General features: G+C 41.8%; 1 protein-coding gene across 9 annotated transcripts; it reads left to right on the forward strand.

Moving 5' to 3' along the window:
- The first annotated feature begins 1,985 nt into the window (after nucleotides 1-1,985).
- Nucleotides 1,986-10,351, forward strand: TAC1 (tachykinin precursor 1). Of its 9 annotated transcripts, none has more exons than XM_044244531.1 (8): nucleotides 1,986-2,080; nucleotides 2,454-2,585; nucleotides 3,090-3,134; nucleotides 3,589-3,685; nucleotides 4,182-4,226; nucleotides 4,690-4,713; nucleotides 6,471-6,524; nucleotides 9,770-10,351. In XM_044244531.1, the coding sequence occupies exons 2-8, from the start codon at nucleotides 2,463-2,465 to the stop codon at nucleotides 9,817-9,819; spliced, it is 438 nt and encodes a 145-aa protein (XP_044100466.1). In that variant the 5' UTR covers nucleotides 1,986-2,080; nucleotides 2,454-2,462; the 3' UTR covers nucleotides 9,820-10,351. The 9 variants fall into 9 exon arrangements, with proteins under 9 accessions (XP_044100466.1, XP_044100465.1, XP_044100470.1 ...); XM_044244530.1 differs by lacking the exon at nucleotides 1,986-2,080 and adding an exon at nucleotides 2,286-2,323; XM_044244535.1 differs by lacking the exons at nucleotides 1,986-2,080; nucleotides 6,471-6,524 and adding an exon at nucleotides 2,286-2,323.
- Nucleotides 10,352-11,851: the final 1,500 nt, after the last annotated feature.

Below are 11,851 nucleotides of genomic sequence, written 5' to 3' on the forward strand. Positions count from 1 at the left end.
GACAGGGAAGAACTGTGGATTAGGGAACATCTAAGAAATATATGAACCTGGCTGGCTCCATTGTTAAGTGCCCGACTCTTGGTTTGGGCTCAGGTCATGATCTCGGGTTCTGAGATCAAGCCCCAGGTGGGGCTCTGTGCTCAGCATGGAATCTGCTTCAGATTCTCTCTTCCTCTCCTGACTGCTCACTCTCTCATTCTCTCCCCTCACCTCAAAAAAATAAAATCTAAAAAGGAGGAGAAGAAGAAAAAGAAGAAGAAGAGGAGGAGGAAGAAGGAGAAGAAGAAGAAAAGAAATATATGAACCAGTGAAGGGTAACTTCATTACAATTCTGATTTCAACTATTAAACTCTGTGATGGAGGGGTTTATGAAACAACGAGGAGTATTTGAACATGAACTGGATAGCTAATATTGTAAGGACTTATTTTATGTTGTTTTTAGGTGTAATAATGGCATGGTTCTGTTTTTATTTTTTAAAATCCTTTCCATTTATATAGATGCCAAAAATATTTACAGTTGAAATGATATCTAGGATTTGCATCAAAATAATCTGAGTGGAGGGTAAATAGGAAGGGTTTATAGGTAAAACTTGCACATTGTTTCAAGTGAACAAGTCTCTCTACTTTTGTATTTAATTTTCCACATAAAAAGTTAGAAAAACAAAAATGGAATGCCTCACCTTGTAAGACTGGGCCTAAATAAATGAGATAGAGATGTAGGCATTTCAAAATTCAGGATTACTGAAGAAACAACAGATATCAGAGCAAAAATTTAATAGTTTAACTGAATTGAAAAAAAAAAACAACTTTTTTTCTTTATGCAGTATGCTAAAAACATCAGAATTAATTGAAAAATATAGTACTTACTTAGTAAAGAGAAGAAAACAACTGTACTCAAGATAAGTCATCTAATTCATTTACAGATGAAAGAAATGTGTCTGCAAGGTGAAGCCATGGGCTCATGCAAAGCTCTGATTTCTGTACAGATGCTATTTGTCTAAGAGTTTCAAATTGTCAATGACCGTCCAGGTAGCATCTTCCCTATACTTATTTTCATTGACAGGAGAAATCTATGAATGATCTGTAAAGTCCTTTATGACAGCCAGGAAGGATCCTGTACACTATCTTGCCAGTTTCTTAGTCTTCAGGGAGAAAGGGTTGGAGAGAAGAGAAAACGTCCTCTTCCAACCCCTGCTCCTGGAATGGAGAAGGAAGAGGATTTTGCTAGCTTGCAACAAAAGATACCCTAGAATGGCACTGATATAAAAGTTCTACGTGTATTGCCACGTTTAAATTCTCCTTCCTCCAAAATGTAAAAGAAATCTGCTCCCATCGTCTGAAATGCTATAGGACTGAAAATCCTTTTGCAATTCGGAAAAACGCCAGGTATTGTAGTTGATTTGGGAGAACGATCCTCTGCTCATAGAAGATACTGTATCTCAAAAATACTTAAAGACACTCTGCAGATGAAATAGAAAGGAAGAGAAAAGCACCCCCCTTTTGCAAATGATCTTCTTAGCATGATTATCGACGACAATATCTTAATACCTGAAGTCATTTGGCCATCCTTAAAAGTGCAACTTATCCTGACGTCTCAAGGGACGAAAAAGTTGCGGAAGTCCGAGGAATGAGTCATTTTGTTCAATTTTGATGAGTAATTTCAGGTGTCATGGAACCGCGTTCCGAGGAAGGAGGGGAGGGGGCGTCAGATCAGCACACGGAAGAAGACTGGACGCTCGGGATTGGATGGAGAGATCTTGATTTTCCTAAAATTGCGTCATTTCAAACCCAATTGGGTCCAGATGTTTTGGGCACCGACGGGTTACCGTCTCGGAAACTCTCAATCAGACGCAAGCGAAAGGAGAAGAGGCGGTTAATTAAATATTGAGCAGAAAGTCGCGTGGGGAGCGTGTCACGTGGTCCTTGAGGCTCGTCGAGCCTTGGATAAATACCGCGCGGCACCGAGCCGGCAAAAGAGCGCGCCGCAACCGCTCCCTCCACCGCCGCGGCCACCTCGAATACGGAGCGCCCCGCGTGCGCTCAGAGCTGCCGGAGGAACCCTGCGGGCCTGCCCGCCGCAGTAAGTGCTTGCACGGACCATCGCTCCGAGGTGGCGGCTGGCCGCTGGGGCGAGGGACAGTGGAAGGCCAGCGGAGGGACACTGGGGAGACGGGTATCCCAAATGCCAGTGTCCCTCTTTGTTTCCCACCTGCAGAGCCTTGAAGGTGTAGACCGCTGGGTTGGAGGCTGAGGGAGCTGGGATCCAGGGAGAAGGGGCTTTGAGAAGCTTGGGGGCATGATTCTCTTTCCTAAAGGGTACAAGGTATGCTTTGGGTTATCCTTAGGCTTTTTATCTTGGTTCAATCGGCCCCGACTTGCGTTGTGGGACCAAAAAATATGCTGCCCCAACTCTTGGATAGCCATCCCCAATGTCTCTTCCCCGTTCTTCCCAGAAATCCAGCATGAAAATCCTCGTGGCCTTGGCCGTCTTTTTTCTCGTTTCCACTCAACTGTTTGCCGAAGAAATCGGAACCAGCGATGATCTGAATTATTGGTCCGACTGGTCGGACAGCGACCAGATCAAGGTGAGACCCAGCCCGCGCCGTTCTTCCAGGCCCTGGGAGCTGTCACTTCCCTACGATAGCGTTCTTGTTAGCCTGTCAGGCACCGCGACCGCGACCAGAGGCGGTGGAGGAGCGCGCGGTGGGGGTGGGGGGGTGCGGATGTAAAGGAACGCCATTCCCTGGGTCCCCTCACGAGATTTTGTGCCCACGATCCAAGTTTCCTCCCCGGGGCTGCACCGTCGGGTCTCGGGAACTCCCTGGAGGAATGATGCCCTCCCTGATGAGCCCCGGGGTCCTCACTAGGCTGGAAATCCCACAAGGTTTCACCCCGGGGTTAAGGTGGATTTCGGAGACTCCAGTCTAGTTGTGAGGACCGGGCATTTGGAAACGCTGGGCAGGGGCAGAAGGGGGCGCGCCGGACGCTGGTAGAAGCGGGGGTAGAGGGCAAGCTGCTGGGGGCTTCGAGGGGCGAGGTGGGTGGGAAGCTAACTTCCTGCCTTGACTTTTATTTTACTCCTTTACAAGGCTCTCAGGCTATTGGCCCAAGGGAGCGCGCCTCGAGGGAACAGTGTAAGTGGCGCGGTGCAGATCCCTAGTAAAAGCATTCCTTTCCCACTCGCGACACACAGCTGTGTGCATTTAGGGCGGCGAGGCGTCTCCAAAGCCCGCGCCAGAATCGAGAGAAAGGCAGGTGGCGGCGCGACAGAGCAGTGGGGTGGGGGGTGGGGGTCTCCAGGCTCTGCCAAGAGCGGAGAGCGCGCGGGGCTGGGGGACGCCGCGTCTCCCGCTAACCCGCGAAAGCGGGGCCCGGGGACACGAGTTCTGCTGGGAGGGGTGGAAGAAGAGAGTTCCAGGGCTAGGACCCCACTCAGCCCTCGCGTTGGGAAACCCGGCTTTCTCCCGCCTTCCTGTCGAGCCGGTTGTCAGGCCCTGGCACTAACACCGCCCCCTCCGAGCTTCGCCCAGGGCTGGCGCCGCGTGCTGATGGCCTACACGCCCGTCAGTCTGTGCGTCTGTCCCCCAGGAGGAGCTGCCGGAGCCTTTTGAGCATCTTCTGCAGAGAATCGCCCGGAGACCCAAGCCTCAGCAGTTCTTCGGATTAATGGGCAAACGGGATGCTGGTGAGATGGGCAGCCATCCCTCCCTCTCTCTCTCTGAGCAACCTGCCCAGTGTCCTCACTCACTGCTTCTCAGAGCGCCCTGTCTCTTTTGCTCTTTGAGTAGAAATTTCCATCCTAAAATGGATATACCCCCGGGGAGTGACTCTGGCCCTCACCCCACTAACAAACGCACATGCCGGCTGAGGGAGGGTGAGCTCTTCTGTGCCAGCCCCACACAATTAGAATGACCCCAGTCAAGAGCAGGAAGCAGCCTTAGCTGAGTGCTCCCTTGATGCAAGATCCAAACTGACAAAGGGGGGGGGCATGGGGCCTCCAGGGGTAGTACTCAGAATGGTCTAAGCGCCTGCAGAAATCCATTTTAGACCTTTGGGGTTAGATTAGATTTAGATTAGATTTAGCTCCCTACTGTCTTATGATAGAAATACTCAATTTCCTTGAATTCATCACACCATCAATGGAATGTGTAAACAGTTAATACCAATTCATCTTTTGTCAGATTCCTCAATTGAAAAACAAGTGGCCCTGTTAAAGGCTCTTTATGGTAAACATTTCTATAAATCTTTATTTTACTACTATGAATGCACATGTAGGAAAAGTGAAGAAAGTCTTTTATGAGCTGAAATACAGATTCTTGATAATGCCTCTTTAGTAAAAGTAGATTTGTATCCCTCTCTCCTGGGAGTCCAGCTTGGAGATGTGTTTCTTATAAGAAAACAGGTGGAGTGGCCTAACAGTTACTATGTTAGGCCTCAGGGGTCTCAAAGTCCTGGGTTTGAATTTGTGGCCCATAGAAAGCACTTAAAAATATTCCTTTTGGTTGCTATTTTGTTTTTATCATTAATAATTTGGTTAGCATTTATGGTTCTGCTATATTCCTCAGGATAGTACATGAATGGGAAATGTTATGTGTTAAAAATCAACTTATTTTATAATTCTCTTCTGAAAATATAGTTAGCATCTTTAAAATAAATCTATTGCCCTTACTAACTTTTTCTTTCTTCTAGGACATGGCCAGATCTCTCATAAAAGTAAGTTTCAAATTATTTTGGCATTTACCAAATGCAAATTAGATTGAATTTCATTTTATATCTTCTTTTCCGTTGTAACTTAGGACTTAACATGTTTAATTAAGGCAGTATAAGAATGGAGGGAACTCATATTAATCATATCCAGAGCATGTTTTTTAAAACTCTGTTTCTTAGACCTAGATACTTACCAAATGATGCATTATGTTAAAAATCCTTTAATTCCTAGCTAAACAGTTGCTGAATTCCTGACCCACAGAAACTGTGAGATAATAAATATTTGTTGTTTTAAACTGTGAAAGAAAGCCAGAAGAAATCCTTTAACTCCTATAAATTGTTAGTTTTAGATAAGAATTTCAGTCCAGGGGTCAAAATCCAACCGGAGATTCCTCTCCTTTTTCACTCCTCATCCTCTCCTACCCCCCACCACTTCCACGTGAAAAATAAAAACAAAACAAACAAAAACCAAGCATTTATAGGCATCTCTTAACATTTCAGTATGCCAGATCTCATAACAATATCTAGGGTAATCCAACAGCCAGTTAAGAAGATTAAGTAAATGAGTACAGAATCCATAGTAGAGGTAAAGATAGATAGAAATGCAGTTTTTTTGATCCCATCATTGAATGGGGACCCTCAATCTATTAAAGTACAATGAAACACTTCTTTGGGCAGTAGAGATGGCAGAGTTATGGCACTTGACTTTCATTAGAACCCAGTATCCCAGTTAATGGAACTCAGATTCACGGGAAGTCCCACGAGTCCATGCATATGTTTACCCATATGCATTTACCCCAGGGTCCACCACAACTCCACTTAGATTTTGGTCCACTGGTTGGCAAAGAAGGTCACATTAAAACAGCAGTCCAATTCTCAAATAATACAGTATACAGCAAGGGACCTTTCCCCCCTAGTGTTGAAATAGTAACCTTTCTCATAAGGCTTCATCTTTGAAAATAGATAAATCTTATTTATTTTTATGTTCTAAAGATTTTATTTCCAAGAAGATTATATATAGCAAACTTCTATGTAATGAAAATAAATGCACTCTATTAATGTCTAAATTAACACACCTTTCTGGTAATATTAAAAATGCAGTAAAATTAAGGGGCGCTTGAGTGGCTCAGTGGGTTAACGCCTCTGCCTTCAGCTCAGGTCATGATCTCAGGAACCTGGGATTGAGCCCCGCATCGGGCTCTCTGCTCAGTGGGGAGCCTGCTTCCTCATCTCTCTCTGCCTGCCTCTCTGCCTACTTGTAAACTCTGTCTGTCAAATAAATAAATAAAATCTTTTTTAAAAATGCAGTAAAATTAAAATAGTGACCTGTTAGAAGTTTATAATCATCAGGTGCACAGATCTGATTTAACTAAGGTTCAGTTCCTGAGAAATACAACATAGTACACGAGGACATACACTGGATATTTCTGTCACCCAACTGTGAAACTGACTCCCTAAAAACCAAAACTAGCATAAATAGCAGCAATATTTAAAGCATTGTATATAAACAGATAAAATGTAATAAATATACTTGCTAATATTTAGATATAGAATTAAGAAAAGTGCTTTCATTGTATTGTTTTAATGTCAAATGTAAGACTTATTAGAAATCTTCATTTCTTCAGGCTCACCAAAACTTGAAATGGTTATATATTTATTATGTAGGCATATATTCGAAAGCTTGCTTTTCTTCGGTACTAGTTATAACAGTTTATTTCCTCAAAGACATACATATTAAAATACCCCTAAATGTATTTTTCCAGGGCATAAAACAGATTCCTTTGTTGGACTAATGGGCAAAAGAGCTTTAAATTCTGGTATGTATAAAAACACGACTGAAAATAGACAGTTTCTTAAATATCTTATTTTCTTTCTAAGGCATAGTTTTCAAAGTACTAAAAAGGAATGATAAGCTTAAAATGAGTACTTACGGTGAAAAAAAAAATCTAATTGCAATAAACAAACCCAAGAATGAATTTGTAACTGATTAAGCTAATCTCACCCAGGATGCACCTTTCTTTCTCAAACCACCAGCCCTACCAGTGTCTGCCTGTTTAATCATTACCTAACCTGAATCCTTGGGCTAGTCTAGTAATTTTTCCCTTCTATTTGTTACAGAAGCCACACTGAACTTTCCAGAACTAAGCAGGGAGGGATATGTGGGAAATAAGACCAATTTTCACTTACTACCAAGATCATTCGAAAAGCTTATATGACATTATATCTGGCAGTCTCCCAGCACAAAAGTAAACAAAACTAATAAATGCATTTATACTTTATGAAGTTATAAAAGCTCAAACTCGAAACATCCTGATGGATGAGAGTATGGGAGTAACCCAGTGCATGCCAGTGCTTTCAGAAAGGAACAGGATCAAGTCGTCCTGGGGGATTATGATCAGTTCTGGCTGTAAACCCTCACAGAGAAGTGGGGGGGCCACAAGCCTCATAACCCATCTTAATCTTCAACAAGTCCTTCCCCTGGCCTAAAGCCTGCCTATTTCCTTTCCTCTCTGTAGTTCCCATCTTGTGTAAAAATGCCACATACCTATCTCGGAAAACCCATTCATCATATCATTTTCAAGGTTAAATAACCCCTGTATCATTTTCACAGAGACTGATTTTTTCTGTAAAGCACATTCAGGCCTTTATAGCAATTAGCTTGGGTTCCTCAGGAAAGCTATTCAAACTCTATTTTACCTTTAGTGAAAATAGAATTACAGTATTAATCAAGTAACTAATTAGAAAGTAACCAGCTGCCTTATCCTTTTAGGGTATTTCAAGTTTCTAGAAAATCTCTAACTAAGAAGTGCTGGCTTAATTATCTGGAGAATTCATGCAAAAAATGATGTATCCTATCATTGTCCCTCTACGTTCCGAATTTAGACACTACGTTTGTATTTCTTTTACAGTAACTTGGGGGCTGCTCAAGTATAAAATATTTTTTTCAAGTTTAAATTTTAAAGAAGTTACCAGTGCATCTTATGAAAAACTTTAAATTATTTTATTAATATGTATAATCCTCCAGCTTTTGGAAATGGAATGTAAATTTAAACCACACTGGTTTTACTTGTAGCAGAAGGGTACAACTAGCCTTCTATAACTGTGGTTTTCTTGATAATCATGTTAGTCATCAACTTTTTATTTCCAGAACTGGTACAGGTTTCAGAACATGGCTAACTTTACAAATAATCCAGATACTGTACAATTTATACAGATTAAATGTCATTAATGTGTGCCAAGCCATAATGTAGTTCTAAATAGAATCACTATAATGAATCGGGATGCGTTTATAACACAATCTTCACTCCTCCGTTTTAAGAAAATATAAAAGGAAAAAAACTGGGCAAACACTGAGTCAGAGAACTTTTCACAGAATCAACGGAGGCAATGGAACGATTGTGTCCTGCAGCCATCTGATTTAACTTTTTGTGGCCACAGGCCCCTTTGACGGTCTGAGAAATCTAGAAACCTCCTTTGTAGAGAAACCCTCATTGATTTTATAAACACAAAAACGTACGTACAGTTTCAGATGGTTCAGGGACCCGATAACCAAACTCTGCTTCCCGTGAAAAGGCTATTCTGTTCCAGCCAACAGGAATCCCACTGTGGTTACTGTACATTCTCATTCACCTCACTTCTCTGAGGAACGGAATCCTGTTAAGCGAAAGCTGGTCAGGAACTGAGCTTGTGCTAGTCGTCCTCCTCCTGATACAAACAGAACAGGATGAGAAATGGACTGTTTCCCTCCTTGGGAACAGCCCGCTTTGGGGCTCAGGCGGTTCAACCGCGGAAGCGCATGGGTGATTGACGTAAAGCATTCAGTGTGTCGTGAACCCAGTGTTGGACGCTAACGGGGCCTCTGCTCAGGACGGGAAAGCGAGAGTGAGCACCCTACGGCCCTCACCTACCTCCTCTCTCAGCAGATCGTTCCCACTGAGAAAACTGTTTAGAGAGGCATCTATGATTCCTACATATTTTCCACAGTGCTTTCTACTGTTTTTGTTAAATTCAGTATTTTATACAGGATATATGAATTTTTTAAAGCCGCATCGTTTCGCTAAAATGTAAATCTAAGTACATAAATTAACTAAAATGATGAGTAATATACTTAAGTATTCTGATCACAGTGGTCTGATCCTTACCCTTTTGTGGTTATATACCTCTTTGAAATTGCATATAATAACATAATATTCATATAATATAATATAATTTTGGCTTTTTTAAACATTCCAGACAGTCAAAGCACTTAAATTACTTGTTAGCTATATGTTAAGTGCTTTTACAGGCAGTGATTAATCTTTCACTGGCCATTAGGGTGCTGGGAGGTAAGTTATACTGTCATATGTGGATGGCACAATTGCCCTACTTACTGAAAATGAAGTTGTTTTTAGCTTCAGTGACAATCCATCATTGCAAGATATCCCCAAGATAGGAGGAGACCCGTACACCATTCGGAACTCCTATAACAGGAACCAGCCAACTCTTTCTGTAAAGAGCCAGATAACAAATATTTTGGATTTTGTGAGCCATGCCATCTCTACATAAATGAATGGGTATGGCCACATTCCAATAAAACATTAAAACATTAGATTTTTCAAGAAAAGGTGGTGGACTGGATTTGGCCCATGGTCTGTAGTCGATTGACTCTGTCCTAGAATAAAAGCCTCACATTTTGCCTTCATCCTACTACTATTAGTACTCCTATACTTCAGGCATTATCCTTTCTATAAATCACCATGGGGGTGAGAGGTTAGGGTTTCTGCCACTGCTTGAGAAAACTGTGAAAAAATTAACACTGCAGTAGATTGTGGAACTATGCTTTGGGGGGCCCAAGTATCTGGCAGGTGGCCTCAGTAACCAAGGATTCTGTGGTTAGATCACTTCCAGTCAGGACAGAGACAGACAAGACTGGAGGGTATGCAAAGAAAAATCTTAGAAATACTTCAGTGGAGGTGGGAGGAGTCATTCACGAGTTTTTAATACATTGCAGTGTGTCTTGAAGCTTATTTAACTCTCTCAGTGAGTCCTCTTAAAAACCCCTCTGCCTTCTCTTTGTTCTCAGTGGCTTATGACAGGAGCGCGATGCAGAATTACGAACGAAGACGCAAATAAATCACCTCATGTGTAATTTATTGAGCCTCATGTGGGTCAGTGGCCAATGAAAGGTAACATGACACCTGCACCATGAGGAATAATTATTTATTTAATAATCATTGTTTTGAGTGGAAAACTCAAAAAAACTTTATTTTTCATATTGTGCCAATACGTGCTGTGAAAGTATGTTATAATTCTAACATGACCCCCTCAGACGTAGAAATCAGTGGTCATTTCTCAACAAAGCACAGTGTTCAGTGAAACAGAAATATGCTCTTCAAAGAAAGAAATCCTCTTCGTTTCCTGGAAGCAGTCACGTCAGCCACAGCTGAAGGAGAGGAACCTCACAGACAGGGTTATGCATTCTCTGTTTTCGTGGTGGAAATGTGCTAAGATTTGGTGTCAGAGGGTATCCCTGCAGCATGTGTCACGTGTTGTGACTTATATACAGATGTTCTACAAGTTTTCACGTGATTCTATGGTCTTCAATTCATTGTATAATGTGTTGTGATAGTTAACATTTTAAATAAAAGAAAAAATATCTTGAGAATTGGGTGTTATTCTTTCATTAATATTTCTGTCACACCAACACACGTTCTTTTAGTAGATGAAATATGTTCAAAGCTAATTTGGCTGCTTAACAGTGAAACATAGAGCTACTAAATTTCTCCTTCTTAAGGAAAATGACTACAGTGGAATCTCAGTTCCTTTCTCTCTCTCTCTCTCTCTCTACATACACACACACACACACTTTTGGGGCTGGTGGGGTCAGTCATTTTGCATGAGATCCTTCATGAGGAAAACAATTACATTTTGGAATCCCAAGAAGAGAGGGTAAGTTCTGTTGATGCATGCCCAAGATTCCCTTTTACAAATAGGATAATAATCTGTCTTAGAGATGCATTCCCCTGGTTATTGCTGGGTAAAACATCAGTGCACTACAATTGAAGCCCTGCTTGGAGCCCAGGTATAAATGCACCTGTGTGTGATTCACACTAGATTTAAGATACCAAACTCTCACAAAAGATGATGCAGATAACGCCTTATTGTTAATAGGGCGTCACCCCTATAGTGAAGACAGGAGCGCCTTTCTAGCATTTCTAAGGAGGCCTGTGAATTGTTAACACCCATTGCTCCCCAGCTGAAGCATGTGCTTCAGGAATAAATACAGAACAATCAGGGAGGCTTTCATTTATTTGTTTAAGGAGAAGGATTGATAAGTGTCCTTGGAAATGTTTTGGGGTTACATAGAGGGTGTGGAACACTGACAAGTGGTACAAAGGCTCAGGACAAATACTGTTTAATGAACTAAAACTCCATGACCTTAGCCTGGATTGGTGATTATTGTTGATCAATAGTTTGATCAATATGTTGATCAACAGTGGTTGAAACCACTGTGGGACAGAATTGCTAAAGCATATTTTAAGCTTTGTATTTTTAAATAGTTTAAAAAAAATCTAACCAGTGTACATGGTTGGTGTAGTTGGAGGACTGTCTTAGTCTTGGGGTTGTGAGTTTGAGCCCCACAGTGGGTGTAAAAATTACTTTAAAAATAAACCTTAAAGAATAAAACCTCTAACAATCTCATTTCCTTATTATACAATACATTGAAATGTTACAAATTATAAATGATAAGCAAAATGGAGAAAGTCAGAGTCATCTAGAGCCCCACTCCCTAATAGTAATGCTTAATACTCTATTTAAGAATAATAATAATTGTGGGGACACCTGGGTGGCTCAGTGGGTTGGGCCGCTGCCTTCGGCTCTGGTCGTGGTCTCAGGGTCCTGGGATCAAGCCCCGCATTGGGCTCTTTGCTCGGCGGGAAGCCTGCTTCCTCCTCTCTCTCTGCCTGCCTCTCTGCCTGCTTGTGATCTCTCTCTGTCGGGTAGATAAATAAAGTCTTTAAAGAAAAAAAAAAAAGAAGAAGAAGAATTGTAATATATCAACTATATAATTTAATAAACCAGTATCAGAAGTTCTAACGCAAGTATGTGAGAGGAGTCAGTACAGAAAGAGATTATTGGGGGAAATAGCAGAACAAATTAATAT

Source organism: Neovison vison, chromosome 4, assembly GCF_020171115.1.
Source record: "Neovison vison isolate M4711 chromosome 4, ASM_NN_V1, whole genome shotgun sequence".
Lineage (NCBI taxonomy): Eukaryota > Metazoa > Chordata > Mammalia > Carnivora > Mustelidae > Neogale > Neogale vison.

Coding starts and splice junctions, on each gene's coding strand:
- TAC1 (XM_044244530.1), top strand. CDS start 2,297: ATGATTCTCTTTCCTAAAGGGTACAAG. Junction 3,686..4,181: donor AATGGGCAAACGGGATGCTG/GTGAGATGGGCA, acceptor ATCTTTTGTCAG/ATTCCTCAATTGAAAAACAA. Junction 4,714..6,470: donor TGGCCAGATCTCTCATAAAA/GTAAGTTTCAAA, acceptor GTATTTTTCCAG/GGCATAAAACAGATTCCTTT.